The sequence below is a fragment of the Ovis aries genome, chromosome 12 (genome assembly GCF_016772045.2).
Source record: "Ovis aries strain OAR_USU_Benz2616 breed Rambouillet chromosome 12, ARS-UI_Ramb_v3.0, whole genome shotgun sequence".
Lineage (NCBI taxonomy): Eukaryota > Metazoa > Chordata > Mammalia > Artiodactyla > Bovidae > Ovis > Ovis aries.
Window position 1 is genome coordinate 75,019,558 of NC_056065.1, and position 18,072 is coordinate 75,037,629.

An 18,072-nucleotide genomic window follows, 5' to 3' on the forward strand; every position below is an offset into this window, starting at 1 on the left:
GTTTAGTTCGACATTCAGTTCTTTTATTACTTATGACTTTGTTAGACATTCAATGTCTGCTTTTCCCTGAAGTCTGTGGAATAAATCATAAAGAGTGCTCTGAACCCATGCAGAGTCTTCACCCAATCACCACAGCTCCCCAGATGAAGACGCAGCCCTAACTCCCTAGGGAGACTCGCAGAAAGCAATGCAAATTAAGAATGTAAAGGGAACACCAGGGCACATGCATAACCCTGTGCACGGAGGCATAAACATGCATTTCTGACTCTCCAGAGGGCACTGCATATACCACCACACCTTAATGTTTAGAAACACAAGTCAGTAGCACCTCTGCTTCTGAACTGCCATACATTATTATCTATAACATATAGCATGTAACATAGCATACAGCGTCATGCACAGCTCTGCTCTTTTTTTATTTCATAAATATTATCGAATGTAAACATCCTGAGATGGCACTGGATTCTCTTGGCAGAGTGCCAGTGTGACCACAGGTTTCACAGGGAAAATGTAACAAGCCTGAAGCGCGTTTTATAAAGACTAACTAAACTAGTCTAATGTAAAGAAAAGTAGACTATTTTTCTTCCTTTCCTTATCAGTAAATCGTTATATTTCATTTAACTGTCACAACTATACTTCCATCAAGTTCTTTCACACATACTGTGTGAACTGCGTGTGCCAAGATTAAGTGTGTTTCCCCACCCTTGTACAGAAAAACTAACCCAACTAATAGTACTTTAAGGCTTGTGTTTACAAGGTACCAACAGAAAGAAAATTCACCTACAAATTGCCATTACAAAGTAAAACTATTACATAGAAAATAACTTAGATGTCAGACTTATATGTTAGACTACGTACAGCCATATTATTTTAAAAAGTAAACTTATTATTAGGTATCCCAAGTTGAGCAACCTCCTGAAATCTATATTATCTACATGTGTTTAAAAGCACCGCTTAAATGTGTCACGGGATCTGCACCTTTAAAATTCCTTAAAATGTGCAATTTTACAACTACAAAGTGAACAATTCTCACCCATTTTTACCATGTTGTTTCTTCTCTAATTATAGATAATGGTAATACTTCCACATAGAAAACTAGGGCCTTATGACACACGGTTATAATCAGTAACAAAATAATACCTAAACCCTCAGCATCCTTAGGGGGTGTTGCATCAGTAGGGCTGGGATGTCCTAGGAAAAAGGAAAAAATGCAGGTTAAAAAAAAAAAAAAAAGAGAGAGAGAAAAAACAATAGAGCTTAATATCCTCTAAGTTCACAGATTTTGATTTTTTTCACTTTGTACAAAAACTCTTATAATTTCATTCTCCTTATACAAACTACATCAATGTTTGTCATTAAAAGTAGTATCAAAATATTATAAATTTATAGTCAATACCAAAGCATTCTACTTCTTGTCCAGTAACATTTCCTAGGACAATATTCTGTGGTACAACAAGCAAATTTACCATTAGTGTGGTGTCAGAATAACCCTATGGGTTCAATGTGATTATACTTAAAACTAAAACAGAAAAGCACGTTTGTGGAGGCTAAACAGTATGCTACTAAACAAGCAGTGGGTCACTGATTGAATCAAAGAAGAAATTTTTTTAAATATCTGGAGAAAACGAAAACAAGAAAACAAATCCAAAATCTATGGGGTGCAGCAAAAAGCAGTTCTAAGAGAGGAGTTTATAGCCACATCAGCCGATGCCAGGAGAGAAGAAAAATCTCAGGTGACCTAACCTACTAAACCCATCAGAAACAGAAGCACACAAGAAAGGGCAAAGGTAGAAGGGAAGAAATCATGAAGACCAGAGAAGAAAGAAATGAAATGGAAACTTTTTAAAAATAAAAAAAGACCGATGAAAGAGCTGGTTTTTTGAAAAGATAAACAAAATTGATATATCTTTAGCCACACTCATCAGGAAAAAAGTTGGCCCAAATTAACAAAATCAGAATGAAAAAAGAATGTACAACCCACAAACACTTAAGAAATTTCAGAAGCTATGTAGAACAGTTTAAAGAAGGACATGGATAAATAAGTGTAGATGAAAAAAAAACGCTCAGCCACTGAACCTGGATGAGTTAGTCCTGGAGTCATGGTTGGAGAAGTGGGCTTGGAATCTGGAATGGAAAATTAGATTCAATTCTCCAGCCTTATCCATACAAAATTATGGACTTAAATTTGATATTTGGTTTTTTAAAAAGATTCTCAAAATGAATTATTTCTCAAAATGAAAAATACACGTACTCCCTAATTTTTCAATTCTACTTCTGTAAAGTTAACCTAAACACATGTTTACCCAAGTGCACAAGAATGTTGCATAGGCATGTTCACTGTGCCTTTGTATATAGTGGAAATCCTAGAAGTTAACTACTAATAAACCATAAAAATAACGTGCTCAGAATAAACATATGGTTCTTTAAAAAAATACCATCCATATAGTTTCCTATTGCATAACTTGTGTCCTTCCCCAGTTAGTATTTTGCCTACAGTTTTTCATATTTGCATAATCAGATCTACTTGACCACCATTATATGTTGCTAATGATCTTTACTTTGCCGACTAAGGTCCGTCTAGTCAAGGCTATGGTTTTTCCAGTAGTCATGTATGGATGTGAGAGTTGGACTGTGAAGAAGGCTGAGTGACGAAGAATTGATGCGTTGGAACTGTGGTGTTGGAGAAGACTCTTGAGAGTCCCTTGGACTGCAAGGAGATCCAACCAGTCCATTCTGAAGGAGATCAGCCTTGGGATTTCTTTGGAAGGAATAATGCTAAAGCTGAAACTCCAGTACTTTGGCCACCTCATGCAAAGAGTTGACTCACTGGAAAAGACTTTGATGCTGGGAGTAATTGGGGGCAGGAGGAGAAGGGGACGACAGAGGATGAGATGGCTGGATGGCATCACTGACTCGATGGACGTGAGTCTGAGTGAACTCCGGGAGTCGGTGATGGACAGGGAGGCCTGGCATGCTGTGATTCATGGGGTCGCAAAGAGTTGGACACGACTGAGCTGAACTGAACTAAATGATCTTTTTCATACTAACTGATGACAGAAAATGATTGACAGTCTCATGAGGAATTTTGATTTTTGATATTTTAAAATAATCTCCATAGTTTTATCTTCACTGTACATCTGTCCTCAGAATTCTTCTTTCAAACACTAAACTATCAGTGCTTTATAAATCCTTCATGAAATGCTTATGTCAACTCTTTAAAAGTCTGCCCAGACTGATACTCTTTCCACCTTCCTCTGGTCTCTAGCTTCTGCTGCAACTAAATACAAGCCAGAGATAGCAGCCCTGAACTTAGGAAAACAATTCCTTCCAACATCGCAAAATATGCATTCAAGTCTCAGGCAGAGGAGCTGATCAGCAGTCCCTGCTAGAATTCCTCCATTTCATTCCAATAAACAAGGGCTTTTTCTGCCTTTTAGTTGTTATACCACTTACTTTCTGTTGCCAACTCCCTCTTCCCCCTCAACAAACAAAAACAAAAACATCCAAAACAAACAAAAAACGCTCAGTAAAGAGGAAAACAATAATTGTTAGGAGTTGGGGGAGTGTCGGAAGTGGTAGAAATACTAGTCTCATTCTAGAGACAATAGTAATCTCCCAGTTTATAAAAAAGAACCAAGCTGGTCAGCCTGGGAAAGGAAACAGTCCTGGACCCAGAAGACATCCTGTGCAGGTGTCAAGACATCACTTTTAAAATGAATAAATCATCCGTGTTGATGACACAGAATACATGCTAAAAAACAGAACCTGTGGACCTTCCTCTACACTAATATTAATCTGAGTGTAACTGGTACAAGCTGCCTTTTAAGAGCTTTCTAGAAACCAGGGGCTATGCTAAGTGCTTTAAATGAATCCCACTTTAAATTTACTGTCACTAAGTAAGGAAGCCAAAGAATTGATGCTTTTGAACTGTGGTGTTGGAGAAGGGCTCTTGAAAGTCCTTGGACTGCAAGGAGATTCAAGCAGTCCATCCTAAAGGAGATTAGTCCTGGGTGTTCACTGGAAGGATTGATGCTAAAGCTGAAATTCCAACACTTTGGCCATCTCATGCAAAGAGCTGACTCACTGGAAAAGACCCTGATGCTGGGAGGGACTGGGGGCAGGAGGAGTAGGGGATGACAGAGGATGAGATGGCTGGATGGCATCACCGCCTCGATGGACATGAGTTTGAGTAAACTCCGGGAGTTGGTGATGGACAGGGAGGCCTGGCGTGCTGCAGTCTATGGGGTCGCAAAGAGTCGGACACAACTGAGCAACTGAACTGAACTGAAGGAAGGAAGGTGTGAAATCATTTTACAGATAAGTAAACATATTTAAAGTTTACTTAACTTGCTATCTGCTTATATCTGCAGACTGCACATAATTTTAGAATCACTCAATCTAAGAACTAAAAAGGCTGTGAATATTTCATTACTAAAATTGATAAATGAGTCTAAATCATCGGAATTTAAAAGATTTTGGAAAAAAAAATCACAAGAAACATAAAGGATTTTGAAATATATAAGCAGGAAGTTACTAAACCTGAGGCACTGGGCATTGGTTGTTGGGTGCTGCGAGTCGACACTGGAAAACAGAATAAAAAAAAATGCAGATAGGGTCAAACATCTGGGAGTTACTGCTGGCATTTTCACCAGGAATTTAAAAGAGTTTTGAAAAAATATATGTAGGAAGTTACTGAACCTGAGACACTGGGAACTGGAGGGTGGGTACTGGGAACTGGAGGGTGGGTGCTGGGAATTGGAGGGTGGGTGCTGGGAGGAACCGACACTAGAAAACAAAATAATGGAGACTGAGTCAGAAACTCGGGCATTAATACTGTCTTTCCATTCACATGGATTACGCCTTTCATTCTTGACTTATTTAGGTAAAACTCCCTACACTTCAATTTACCCTGCAAAATGACTGCTCTCCAGTTTCACATTTAAGAATGCCTAGCAAGAGAAATTTACATACCTGTGTTATGTACATGAAACGCTAAGACCCTACAAAGGCAGAAAATTGCCACAGCAGATTTCTTGTGAATTTGAAGTCGTACAACTATCACAGAAATGAATACAACGACAGTTAAATACCAACATTGTTTCTCTTCAGGTTTTCTTGCATTCTTGATATTTAATGTGAAAGAAATAAAGAACAAAAGCAAAAGGAAGACAGTGTTTTTACCTTTAATGCACTTCGGTAGCTCAGGCTCCCAGGTACTGTTCTCACCACAGACAACTATATTGTTGCCATGAAGGTCAAAACCCTCATTGCATTTAAATACAACCGTCGCTTTGTAGTAAAATTTGTGTCCATGTCCTGAGACTATCGTTCCATTTTCAACAGCTGGATATTCACATTTGACCACTGAAAAGTCGAGAAATTCCAGAGTTAATGGAAAGCCACTTCCACACGGGACCAGAAAAACTAGTGTGAAGTAATTCCAGGGGGAAGAAACAGGAAAGAAATGAAAAGATACTAATTGGGGGAAAAAAAGAAAAAAGAACCCAAACCTCTGTGCATCTGGATTCCAGGTAAAGAGATCTAGAGAAATCTAGCAGTGTTTTTTTTTAAAAACACCTAGAACAGACTGCCATACTTCTTTTGCTTCTCTACATTTTCCTTCCATTCCTGACAAGTTTTGAGAGCAGTCTGACTACCAGATACAAACTCAGGGTAAGGTCAAAAGTAATCTTCTTCAGTTTGAGGATTTTTTAAAGATCATTCTGACACTAATTACATACCTTGCTCTTTTAGAAAAGTAGCAAACGCTTTTCTGACAAGGTAACCTTTGAGCTCAAGTTTAATTTGCAAAGAAGCTAGCCATGCCTAGATACAAAAAAGAAAGCTTTCAGGAGGCAACAGCATACAGAAGCTAGGACGTTCAAGAAATGAAGGTCTGTGGAGTTAGGGCAGTGTTTTCCAAACATTCTGGGCTGCAACCAGAGATCAAGAAGCACGTTTTATGCTGTCAACCAGTATATAAACCAACAGGCCTGAGATAATCTTAGGAGTAATTCTCAGCCTTCACACCAATGTGCTGTGGTAATGTCCCACTCTACTCCACTCATAAAAAGTACTCATCCTGACTCTCTTAGTTGACTTTAGTATCCATTAATGGGTTTGGCAGAACTGGGAAGGAAAAAAAAAATCAAGAAAACACTTGCCTGAGTAGTGAGTTCAAGAGAACATCTTATGAGATTAAATCTGAATGACAGATAAGAGGCAGATAATATACAGCCTTTTAAACCAAAAGAGTGCTCTTTCTCCCTTTCTTTGGGTCTGAATTTCCGTCAGGTATCATTTCTCTTCAGCCAGAAGAACTTCCTTATCAATTCTTATAATCCAGGTTGCTAAAGTCGCTCAGCTGAGTCCGACTCTTGATGACCCCATGGTCTATACAGTCCATGGAATTCTCCAGGCCAGAATCCTGGAGTGAGTAGCCTTTCCCTCCTCCAGGTAATCCAGGTTGACTGATGACAAATTCTTCACACAGCTTTCTACATTACGTGCTGTTTTTCTGGATTCTGTTTTTCTTCCAGCGTATTAGCAGGAATTGTCTTTCAGTTTCAATAGTTCCATAAAGTCAGCGGCCACTCTCACCTTGGGGTGAGGAGAAAAAGGAGACAAGGCTTCCCGTCTGTTTCTCCCTCTCACTGGCTGCTGCTTGTTTCCAGGAGCTCTAACATGCTGTGCTTAGCTTAATTGGGGGTTTCTCGGTAAATTTTTAAAATTTATTCTGCTAAGGGCAGTGAATTTCCCAGATACGTGGGGTTGTTGTTTGGGATCAAATTTACATAATTTTCAGCCAGTATTTCTGAAATGATTTCCTGCGTTGTTCTCTCCTCTGAAACCCCAATTAGACGTATGTTCAACTGTTTGCTTTTTCTCCCAAAGGTTTCTGTCTCTGTCTCTTGTTTTAATCTTTCTTTTCAAACCATGCTAGGTATCTATTGCCCTGTCTTCAGGTTCCCTGTTTTTTTTTCGCTGTTGGGCCAATATGCTCCCAATTGCACCTAATGATTTTCTTGTCAGTTAGGTTTAGTAGATACAAAGCGCATACAGTAAATCTCACCCTTTTCTAAGGTGTACAAGTATGTCAGTTTTCATAAATCAAAATGATCATGTAATTACCAACACAATAACAAAAATTCCATTATCTCTAAATACTTCATGTCGCTTTGTATCAACCCTCCAGTTCTCAACCATCTTCCCCACCCAGCCAAGCATTCATCTGTTTCCTGCCTGATCCTGCTGCTCTCCCAGAATGTCTTAGTGGAATCACAGCCTGAGTATGGGTATTTTACTTAGCGTAATGCATTGGAGATTCTTTTGTTGCATGATTCAGGAATTCATTTCTTTTTATTGTAGAGTATTATTCCATTGCATGGATACAGATTAGGCTGTTCATCCATTACAAGCTGAAGGACATGTGAGTTAATTCCAGTGTGGAATGATTATGACTAACGCTGCTTTGAATATTCTCATGCAGGTTTCTATATCAACATACATCTTTTTACTTACATTGCTGAGTTGTATGGTAAGTGTCTATTTAACCTTATAAGGGATTGCCAAACTGTCTTCCATAATATTCATATCACTCTGTATTCTTACCAGCAATGCCTTAAGAGTTCCAACTGCTGTATATTCTTGCCTATTCATTGTATTGTTAGTCTTTAGTTTCGGGTTTTTTTGTTCAGCTATTCTAATAGCTGTTTACTGACATCTCATTGTAGTTTTAAATTCCATTCTGTAGTTTACTATGACACTGAGCAACTTTCCAAGTATTTGGGGATCCATATATTTTCTTTGGTGCAATAGGTCTATTCATGCTGCCCTTTTAAAAAAAAATGGGTTGTTTTCTGATTGTGTCAGACTTTTTTTGGGGGGGGGGGGAGGCTCCAAAATCACTGCAGATGGTGACTGCAGCCATGAAGTTAAAAGACGCTTACTCCTTCGAAGAAAAGTTATGAGCAACCTAGATAGCATATTCAAAAGCAGAGACATTACTTTGCTGACTAAGGTCCGTCTAGTCAAGGCTATCGTTTTTCCAGTAGTCATGTATGGATGTGAGAGTTGGACTGTGAAGAAGGCTGAGTGACGAAGAATTGATGCTTTTGAACTGTGGTGTTGGAGAAGACTCTTGAGAGTCCCTTGGACTGCAAGGAGATCCAACCAGTCCATTCTAAAGGAGATCAACCCGGGATTTCTTTGGAAGGAATGAGGCTAAAGCTGAAACTCCAGTACTCTGGCCATCTCATGCGAAGAGTTGCCTCATTGGAAAAGACTCTGATGCTGGGAGGGATTGGGGGCAGGAGGAGAAGGGGACGACAGAGGATGAGATGGCTGGATGGCATCACCGACTCGATGGACACGAGTCTGAGTGAACTCCGGGAGTTGGTGATAGACAGGGAGGCCTGGTGTGCTGCGATTCATGGGGCCGCAAAGAGTCGGACACAACTGAGCGACTGAACTGAACTGAACTGAACTGATATACTGTAGATACAAGCCCCTTAACAGATATGTACTTTGCAAATGTTTCCTCCCAATGTATGGCTCATTTCATTCCTTCTTTTAATAGTGTGTTTGAAGCAGAAGTCCAGTTTTGATAAGTCCAGTATATTAACATTTCTTCTTTAAAGAATCATGGTTGTAGAATTGTATTTAAGAGTTGTATTTGTGCCTTTGACTAAGGCACAAAGATTTCCTATGTGCTAAAGCAAAAATCTTTTGGTTTTAGATTTCACATTTAAGTTTTTGGTTCACTGTGAATAAATATTTGCAAATGGTGCTAACACAGTGTTGAGGGTTTGTTTTGTTTTTTGAACGGTTTTATTTCTGGACACTGCTTGCTGTTCTATGCTCTACACGGCCGTCCTTTCACCAGTACTGCACTGTCTTGATTCTGGTCCTCACGGTAGTGTTTATCAGAAGACTTGACAGCAGGTAGAATGAGATGACTTTTTCTTCCAAATTTCTATTGACAATTCTAGTTGTTTTATTTTTCTAAATAAATTTTACAATCTTTTTGTCAAGTTCTACTGGGATTTTATGGGATTGTCCTGAATTTATAGATCAATCATAGAGAATCAACATCCTTATTATATTGTATTTTCTAACCCATAATCACTGAATTTTCTCTATTTGTTAAAGTCTTGTTTAATTTCTTAGGTTTAGTTATTTTTACCATTTAAATATTTCACATTGTTATTAGATTTACACACAAGTATTTTGGGTTTTCAAGTTGGTGTAAATAGTACTTGAAAATTTTCCATTTCTATTGGTGTTTTACTAGCATATGGATGTACGGTTATCTATGTGCTGATCCTGCTAAAACTTCAGTCTTTCAAGTTCTCCAGAAAAACAATCTTGTTGTAACTGAATAAAGTCTATATTATTCCTTACTCTTCAATATGTATGGCCTGTTCTACTAAGAACTCCAAATACAAGGTTGAGTAGTGTTTTAACAGAAGACATTTTTGTCTTGTTCCTACCTTAGATAAACATAACCACTCTTTTACTATTAATTATAATATTAGCTGGGGAATTTTTACAGCTGCCTTTTGTCAGCTTCAGGCAGTTCCCTTATATTCCTCATTTGCTGCTTTATAATGAAAAGATGATGAATTTTGTCATATGTTTTTTCTCTGCATCTATTAAGGTGATTGGTTTTTTTTTTCCTTCAAAGTTTCTTGATATGGTAAATTATACTGATTTTAAAATTTGAATCATTCACACGTTCACAGAATAAACTTCACTTGATTATGATGTACTCTTTGTTTTTTGTAAGAAAAGGATTTGATATACTAATATTTTGTTTAAAAGTTTCAGTTCTACGCCCACTTTGGATACTGTATAACACTTTTCTTGCAGTGTTTCTGTCTGGTTTTGGTATCAGAGCAACACTGTTCTCATGAAATAAATTAAGAAGCATTCCCATCTCTTTAATTTTCTTGAAGACTTTGTATAGGGCTGCTACTATTTATTTCTTAAATGTTTGGTATAATAATACCCTAGTGAGGACACGGGGCCTGCACTACACTTCATGAGGTTTTGGAAAAATATTTGCTGAATATAGCTGACCTGCTATCTTGTTAGTTTCAGGTGCACAGCATAGTGATTTTTTTGTTCACTTGCTTTTTTTCCAGATTATATTCCATTACAGATTATTACAAGACATTGGATATAATTCCCTGTGCGTGCATGCAGTTGCTCAGCCACGTCTGACTCTTTGTACCCCACGGACTGTAGCCCACCAGTGTCCTTTTCCCATGGGATTATTACAGGCAGGCATACTGGAGTAGACCGCCATTTCCTCCCTTCAGGGGATCTTCCGAACCCATGTCTCCTGTGTCTCTAGCACTGGCAGATGGATTCTTTACCACTGAGCCACCAGGGAAACTCCAGATAATTCCCTGTACTATATGGTAAAACACTTGACGCTTATTTCAGGTGTCGTGGTTTGTATCTCTTAATCCTATACCCCTAATGTGTTGTCCCTACCTAATCCCTTTGGTAACTATACACGTATCTACTTCATCTGAGTCTGTCTTTGTTTTGTATGTAGCATCACTCATATTTTTTTTATTCCACATTCAAGTGATATCATATAGTATTTGTCTTTCTATATCTGACCTAATTCACTAAGGACAATATTCTCTAAGTCCATCCATGTTGCGAAATACTTGTTGCTTATTTATTTCAGGTTATAGCAATTTATATCTGTTAATTATCCCATGCTTCTAACTCACTGCCCCCTCCCCTCTTCTCACTGGTAACTATAAGTCTGTCTTCTACATCTGAGTCTATACACACACAAAAACACAAAACATTTTAATCCAATCACCTGCTCATGGGCACTTGAGTTATTTGTCTTGGCTGTCTGAAACAGTGATGTTACGAACACTGGGGTAATTGTACCTTTTTGAATTAGAGACTGTTTTACTCAAGAGTGAGTCTGCAGATCATAGTTCTATTCTTAGTTTTTTAAGGAACCTCCAGACTGCTTTCTTTACTAGCTGTACCACTTTACAATCCCACCAACAGTTTAGGAGGGTTCCCTTTTCTCCACACCCCCTATAACATTTATTATTTATAGACTTTTTGATGATAGCTACTCTGAAGACTGGTGACACTTCATTGTGTTTTTGATTTGCATTTCTCTAATAGTTTATGATGCTGAGCATCTTCTCAAGTACTTGTAGGCCATCTGTACGTCTCTTTGGGAGAAATGTTGATTCAGGTCTGCCCATGTTTTAATTGTGTTGTTTTTTCAATACTGACTTACACGAGGTGTTTGTCCATTCTGGATATTAACCTCTTGTCATTTGCATCGTTTGCAAATATTTTCTCTCATTCCATAGGTTGTCTTTTGGTTTTGTTGATTGTTTCCCATGCTGTGTTAAAGCTTTTAAAATTGATTGTGTGCCATTTATTCCCCCCCCCTTCCTTTTTTTTTTTTTGCCTTGGCACACTGACTTAAAGAAAATATTGCTACAATTCTGTCTGAGAGTTTTATGGTGTCCTGTTTTACCCTTAGGTGGTTACACCATTTGAGTTTGTTTTGTATCTGCAATTTATTTTTGTATACGGTTCTATCTAATTTCATTGTATTATATGTAGCTGTTCAGCTTCTGAAGCACCACTTGTTGAAGAGACTGTCTTTTCTCCATTGCATATCCTTGCCTTCTTTGTCATAGGTTAACTGATCATAGGTGTATGGAGTTATTTCTGGGCTCTCTATTCTGTTCATTGATCTATAGTTTTTGTGCCAAGTATCACACTGCTTTGATTATTGTAGCTTTGCAGTACAACCTGAAGTTAAGGAAAGGATATACCTAGAGCTTTGTTCCTTTCTCTCAGGATTGCTTTGGCAATTCTGGATCTTTTCCATATAAATTTTAGGATTATTTGTTCTAGTTCTATGAAAAACATTTTAGGTATTTTGAAAGCAATTGCATTAAATCTATAGATTGCTTTGGGTAATATGGTCATTTTAGCAATATTAATTCTTCCAGGGGGGTGCATGTTTGGGAACGCATGTACACCCGTGGTGGATTCATGACAATGTATGGCAAAACCAATACAGTATTGTAAAGTAAAATAAAGTAAAACAATAAGAAAAAAAATAATAATAATTATTCCAACCCAAGATCTAACAACATAGTATATTTCTCCATTTCTTTAAAAATTGTTCAGATTCCTTTACTGATATTTTACAGTTTTCAGTATATAGGTCTTCCACTTTCTTGGTTAAGTCAATTTTAGGTGCTTTTTATTTATTTTGGATACAATTTTAAATGGAATTCTTTTCTTTTTTTTTAACTTGGTGTGGCATTTCATTATTTGGGTAAAGAAACACAACAGATTTCTCCATGTTCATCTTGTATCCTCCTACCTTGCTGAATTCATATATTAAGTTTTTCCAGTAGCTTTTATGACCAACCTAGACAGCGTATGAAAAAGCAGAGACGTTATTGCCGACAAAGGTCCAACTAGTCAAAGTCACAGTTTTTCCATTAGTCATGTATGGATGTGAGAGTTGGACTATACAGAAAGCTGAGTGCTGAAGAACTGATGCTTTTGAACTGTGGTACTGGAGAAGACTCTTGAGAGTACCGTGGACTTCAAGGAGATCAAACCAGTCAATCCTAAAGGAAATCAGTCCTGAATATTCATTGGAAGGACTGATGCTGAAGCTGAAACTCTATACTTTGGCCATCTAATGCAAAGAACTGACTCACTGGAAAAGACCTTGATGCTGGGAAAGATTGAAGGCAGGAGAAGGGGACGACAGAGGATGAGACGGTTGGAAGGCATCACCAACTTGATGGACATGAGCTTGAGCAAGCTCCAAGAGACAGTGATGGACAGGGAAGCCTGGCATGCTGCAGTCCGTGGGGTTGCAAAGAGTTGGACACAACTGAGCGACTGAACTGGAGCTTTTATGAAGACTTTAGCATTCTCTGTAGAGAGTATGATGTCATTTGTGAATAGTGACAGTTTTACTTATTCCTTCCTATTTTGGATAAATTTATTTCTTTTTCTTTTCTGACTGCTGTGGCTAGGACCTCCAATACTATGCTGAATAGAAATGGTGAGTGGGCATCCTTGTCTTGTTACTGAATTTCAGGAAGGCGTTCAGCTTTTCACCTTTGAGTATTATATTGTGGGCTTGTTGTAAATGACCTTTATTATGCTGAGATATGTTCTTGCTGTACTCAACTTGGTGAGTTTTTATCATGAATGGATGTTGACTCATTTGACAAAATTTCTTTCTGCAAAAAGATGGTTCAACGTAAGCAAATCAGTCCATGAGATATACCACAATAACAAAAGATAAAAGTCTGCATGAGAGAAAGGTTTAACCTGTTACACTTACAGGCATAAAGTTGTTTGTTTTATTCCTTTATTGTCATTTAATTGTCTACAGTATATTTCGTGACATCTTTTTCACTTGTGATACTGATAATCTATATCTTCTGTTTTCTGTCAAACTGCATATAGGTTTATCAATTCTACTGATCTTCTACAAGAAACAGGTGTTGATTTCTTGACTGTCTCTATATTATTTCTCTTTTCAATTTCATTGCTTTTTCTCTGTCTTCATTATTTCCTATTTTTGCTTTATTTGCTCTTTTTCAGTTTCTTAATGTGGAAGTTTAGGTTATTGATTTGAGACCTTTCTCATTTTCTCATATAAGTACTTCATGCTTTAAATATCCTTTGAAGCCTTGTTTCTGTTGTACCCAACAAGTTCGGATATTTTGTGACTTATTTTTACTATGCTTAAAGAAATTCTAATTTCCTTTGTTATTTTGTCTCTGATTTATTAATTTTAAGTGTCTTGCATAATTTTCAAATATTTGGGGATGTTCTAGATTATGTTTTGATTTATTTATTCACCTCATTTTTGATCAGATAATGTACTCCAAATGATTTCAGTTCTTTAAGATTTGTAAAAATTTTCTTATTGCCTAGAATATGGTAATAAGAATGGTCTCTCTTCACTTGAGAAAATATTTTGCTACTATTCAGTGGATCCTTTCTTTCAAGAGGAAAAATCCCTCCAGTGTCTCCCTGCTTTTGATCAAGCTCTAACACCTCAAATCTTTTTAAAAAGATGTTCCCAAGCATTTAGCAATCATATTTATGAGACAATTCACATCTCTTACAATTTACACTACCATTCCCTGCAGCCACACTGTTATACTTCTTGTAATATAAGACAACACTTGGGAAAAAGTGTGTTGAATTTTTGATGCTTTCATGGAAAACAGTCTTAACATGCAAATACACGACAGTTTGCAATGTATCACCTGGAGTGCCAAGAACCTGCCGGGTGAGAGGCTGGAAACTCTACAACTAGTTTTTATTTGGTTTGACTGATATTAAATCAAATTAGAAACCAACTTAACAGGAGACTCAAGCACATATGACTGTTTTTACATATAGGTAAAACTATTTGCAAAGTTTCTACTGTATTTACAAATTAAGAAGGAAATAAATAGAAATATTATTACCTTTACACTGAGGAGGTTGACTACTCCATTCATCATTTCCAACACAAATAAGCCTGCTCTCTCCAATAAGTGAATATTCATCTGGTCCATTTGAAGGATCACAACTATAAGTTACTACTTCATTGTATTCAAATATGTCCTTGTGGCTATTGGTGTATTTTCCATTTGGAATTTCTTTAGGTGGTTTACACAAAACCTCTTAAAAAGAAAAAAAAAAAGAGAGAACATGAAAGGCTAAAGGGAAGGGTAAAGGATTAAATAGCATTAGTAAAGTCCTATGAATTGCCCTCAATAAATTCATTACCATATGATTGCTATATGCTAGATGTGAATCCACTATCCATTTAGAAGAAGCTTTTTATGAGAAAATATATTATCTTAAACTCAAGCTATTAATCTACAAATGAATTTCTAGAATAAAACTCATTTTCTTAAAGTCATGAAATATCTACATGAGATACAAACATTTACCTGTAAGGCCAAACTAAGCTTTGTTCTCATCATAAGACATGCTGACAATTTAAAGATATAATATGATCATGATTAAAAACAGAACTCAGTGCTAGTTGAGAAATGCTTCATAATTTGTAAATGTATCTGTTTGCTAAGTCAGTTCTTCACATTAATACCAATTATTACTGTCATTTTCACTTTCATCCTTATAAGTGTATTGTGAAATTTTCCAGAGGCTATAAATAGTGTGATTTTTCAAGCGACTATATCCTGATGTTTTCCTTAAAGCCAAACATTGAAGAAATTTGCAAAAATGTAAAACAAAACCATTATTTGTTTTAGAATGTTTTTTTCATTAAATATGTGTTATATACTAATAGGTACACATTTATTCTTCTTAAAAATGAATTAATAAATAATTATTCTGAAAACTTTTCAGGATTAATTCAATAATAATAGAGTTGACACAGCATAACCCCTAGCATTATATGGGTTATGTCTATACATTGTTGTTATGACAATAGACATAACCCATATAAACAAGAGCTCACTGGTGTCTATGTTAATTTGAAAGTATAAAGGAGTCCTGAGGCCAAAAGTTTGAGAATGGCTGCTCTACATTCCAACAACATACTTACTTTCACATGTTGGAGGATGATCACTCCAGTCCACACCATCTCCAGAAATGTCACAATGAGAAATACTTGTCCCGATCAAGTAATAACTAAATGAGAAAAGAAAGGTTACTATGTCCTTTAGTAGTTACAAGGTGAACATAATAATGAAAACAATTTTACATGGCTGTTTTTCTGCACTAGAGTAATTGGAGAGAGAAGTTCCTTAAACAAAATATAACAGAAATGCTTACTAGATCTGCAACTTAATCAAATAAAAGTTTCTGCATCTGAATGAATACACACTGGCCCACAGCAAAATGTCTAAATCACTCTGCACTGCTGTCCGGCATCTTGGCCATATCTGGAAATGCATCACACATTCACATCTACGCTTTTGCTCACACCTTTCTACTTCGTAAGAACTGAGCAGGCAGACAAGGCCCTAGAGGTTGGATTTCGCCCAGCCTAGCTCCCATAGGCTACTTATAAACTGGTCTAGCGGCATGCGCACAGATGCCTGCCTGGGTTCAAGTTCCAGCCCCAAGATTGACTTGTTACCTGGGCTTGGGAAAGTCCATTAAAGTTCACTTCTTCAGTTTCCTCATATATGAAAAGGGAGACAACAGTACATATCTCACGAGACTGTTTTAAGGATTGTATGAGTTAGCATCTGGCACAGTGAGTACTAGGTAAGTTCTAGTTCTTATTAATAGTCTTTAGAGTCTTTACTATTCAACATACAGGCATACCTCATTTCCCTGCTGTTCAAACTGAAGGTGTGTGGCAATCCTGCACCGGAAAACCTACTTGTGTTCATTTTTCCAACAGTGTTTGCTCACTTCATGTCTCTGTGTCACATTTTGGTAAATCTCACAGATTCCAAACTTTATTACTATTATTATATTCGTTATGGTGATCTATGATTAGTGTCTTTCTTATTACTACTATGACTCTCTGGGGCTCAGATTATGGTTAGCACCTTTTGGTCACATAGTATTCTGAAATTAAGGTATGTACATTTTTTCATACATAATGCTATTGTGCAATGAACAGACTATAACGTAAACACATGTAAAAAACCCATTTGATCTGCTTCACTGCAGTGGCCCGGAAGTGAACCTGCAGTTATCTCCAGGGTATGCCTACATCTTTCTAGCAGTAAAGTGGTTTAGCAACACTACTCAATGCAATCTTCTCTGATCATTTAAATTCATACTACATTCTTCTGGACTCTCATGGAAAAGATCACGAAAATGATCTAGTTGGTGCTTTTCATTTACTATTTTATTTTGACACCTCACTATATATTGTGTTTCTCGAGAAGTCTACAACTTCCTTGAGTCTCCTGGCACCTAGCAGCCTCTTTCTATCTATACACTGGATCTCCCACTATTTTTACTTGATCAAGTTAAAAAATACCCAGTGTATCTGCCTGTGCCCCCTTCCAGATGACTTTTCCCCAAGGGTTAATGCACTGATTCTACATTATAATGCGTTAAGTAAAGGGCTCTGGGATAATGGCAAAACAGGTGGCAACAGGAATCTGTCTCCCCACCTTGACGACAGATTCACTGATAGAATCTGCCTGATTTCCCCTCTTTCGGAAATCTAGAATCTCTTCATGGCTTGCAATTTAGAGGAGAAGACTGGACAGGTAAGTTAACTTAATTTCGGTCAATCTGAGCTCTCAGTACAGTGGCAGCGCCCCACCCCCCACCTCAGCAGCCCTGTGTGTGCATGCTGCTGAAGCAGCTTATAAGTAGCCTGTGGGAGCCAGGGCAGGCAAAAAGGGGCCTGTCCTCCAAGGAGCAGGGAATTATGCTCTTATCACTGCTGCTTCTGATCCCAGAGGAGCAAAAAAGAGACGGGCAGCCACTGTCGTCACACCTCCGCCAGCTTTTTCAAGCTCCTTCAACACTGGCCAAATGATTTCCAAGAGATTTGAAATCCAGCACCCTTTGCTGCCTCCTTCACTTTTTTCTTCCCCACTAGCAGAAGTGTAAGCGAAAGTGGCTCAGTCATGTCCTACTCTTTGCAACCCCATGGACTATACAGTCCATGGAATTCTCCAGGCCTGAATACTGGAGTAGGTAGCCTTTCCCTTCTCCAGAGGATCTTCCCAACCCAGGTCTCCCACACTGCAGGCAGATTTTTTACCAGCTGAGCCACAAGGGAAGCCCAAGAATACTGGAGTGGGTAGCCTATCCCTTCTCCAGCGGATCTTCCGGACCCAGGAATTGAACCAAGGTTTCCTGCATTGCAGGTGGATTCTTTACCAGCTGAGCTATCAGGGAAGCCACTAGCAGAAGCTGGACATTAAATACTAGGATATTCCAAAATAATTGCCATGTGGAAAAAAAAATTAGAAAGCAACTGCGCACGCCAAGAGAAAGGCTCAGAAAAGACCTGACTCGGCGCTGAGACACCACACAATAATCAAAACAAAATCAAAGTAAAAGAGGGGCCAATCTGATTTTTCAGAG

At 37.7% G+C, this 18,072-nt stretch overlaps 1 protein-coding gene across 16 annotated transcripts in view; it reads right to left on the reverse strand.

Moving 5' to 3' along the window:
* CD46 (CD46 molecule) overlaps nt 1–18,072 on the reverse strand; it is a 39,416-nt gene that overhangs the window by 9,796 nt on the left and 11,548 nt on the right. For 6 of the 16 annotated variants that reach the window (XM_012187835.4, XM_012187838.5, XM_012187841.5 and 3 more), the window contains exons 4-10: nt 15,611–15,696; nt 14,520–14,717; nt 5,182–5,364; nt 4,699–4,785; nt 4,540–4,581; nt 2,077–2,124; nt 1,141–1,191 (exon numbers count right to left, since the gene is read on the reverse strand). In XM_012187835.4, coding sequence (XP_012043225.3) covers nt 1,141–1,191; nt 2,077–2,124; nt 4,540–4,581; nt 4,699–4,785; nt 5,182–5,364; nt 14,520–14,717; nt 15,611–15,696 — 695 coding nt within the window. The remainder of the gene's footprint in view (nt 1–1,140; nt 1,192–2,076; nt 2,125–4,539; nt 4,582–4,698; nt 4,786–5,181; nt 5,365–14,519; nt 14,718–15,610; nt 15,697–18,072) is intronic. The other 10 variants (XM_012187847.4, XM_060396228.1, XM_012187848.5 and 7 more) reach the window with 3 other exon arrangements.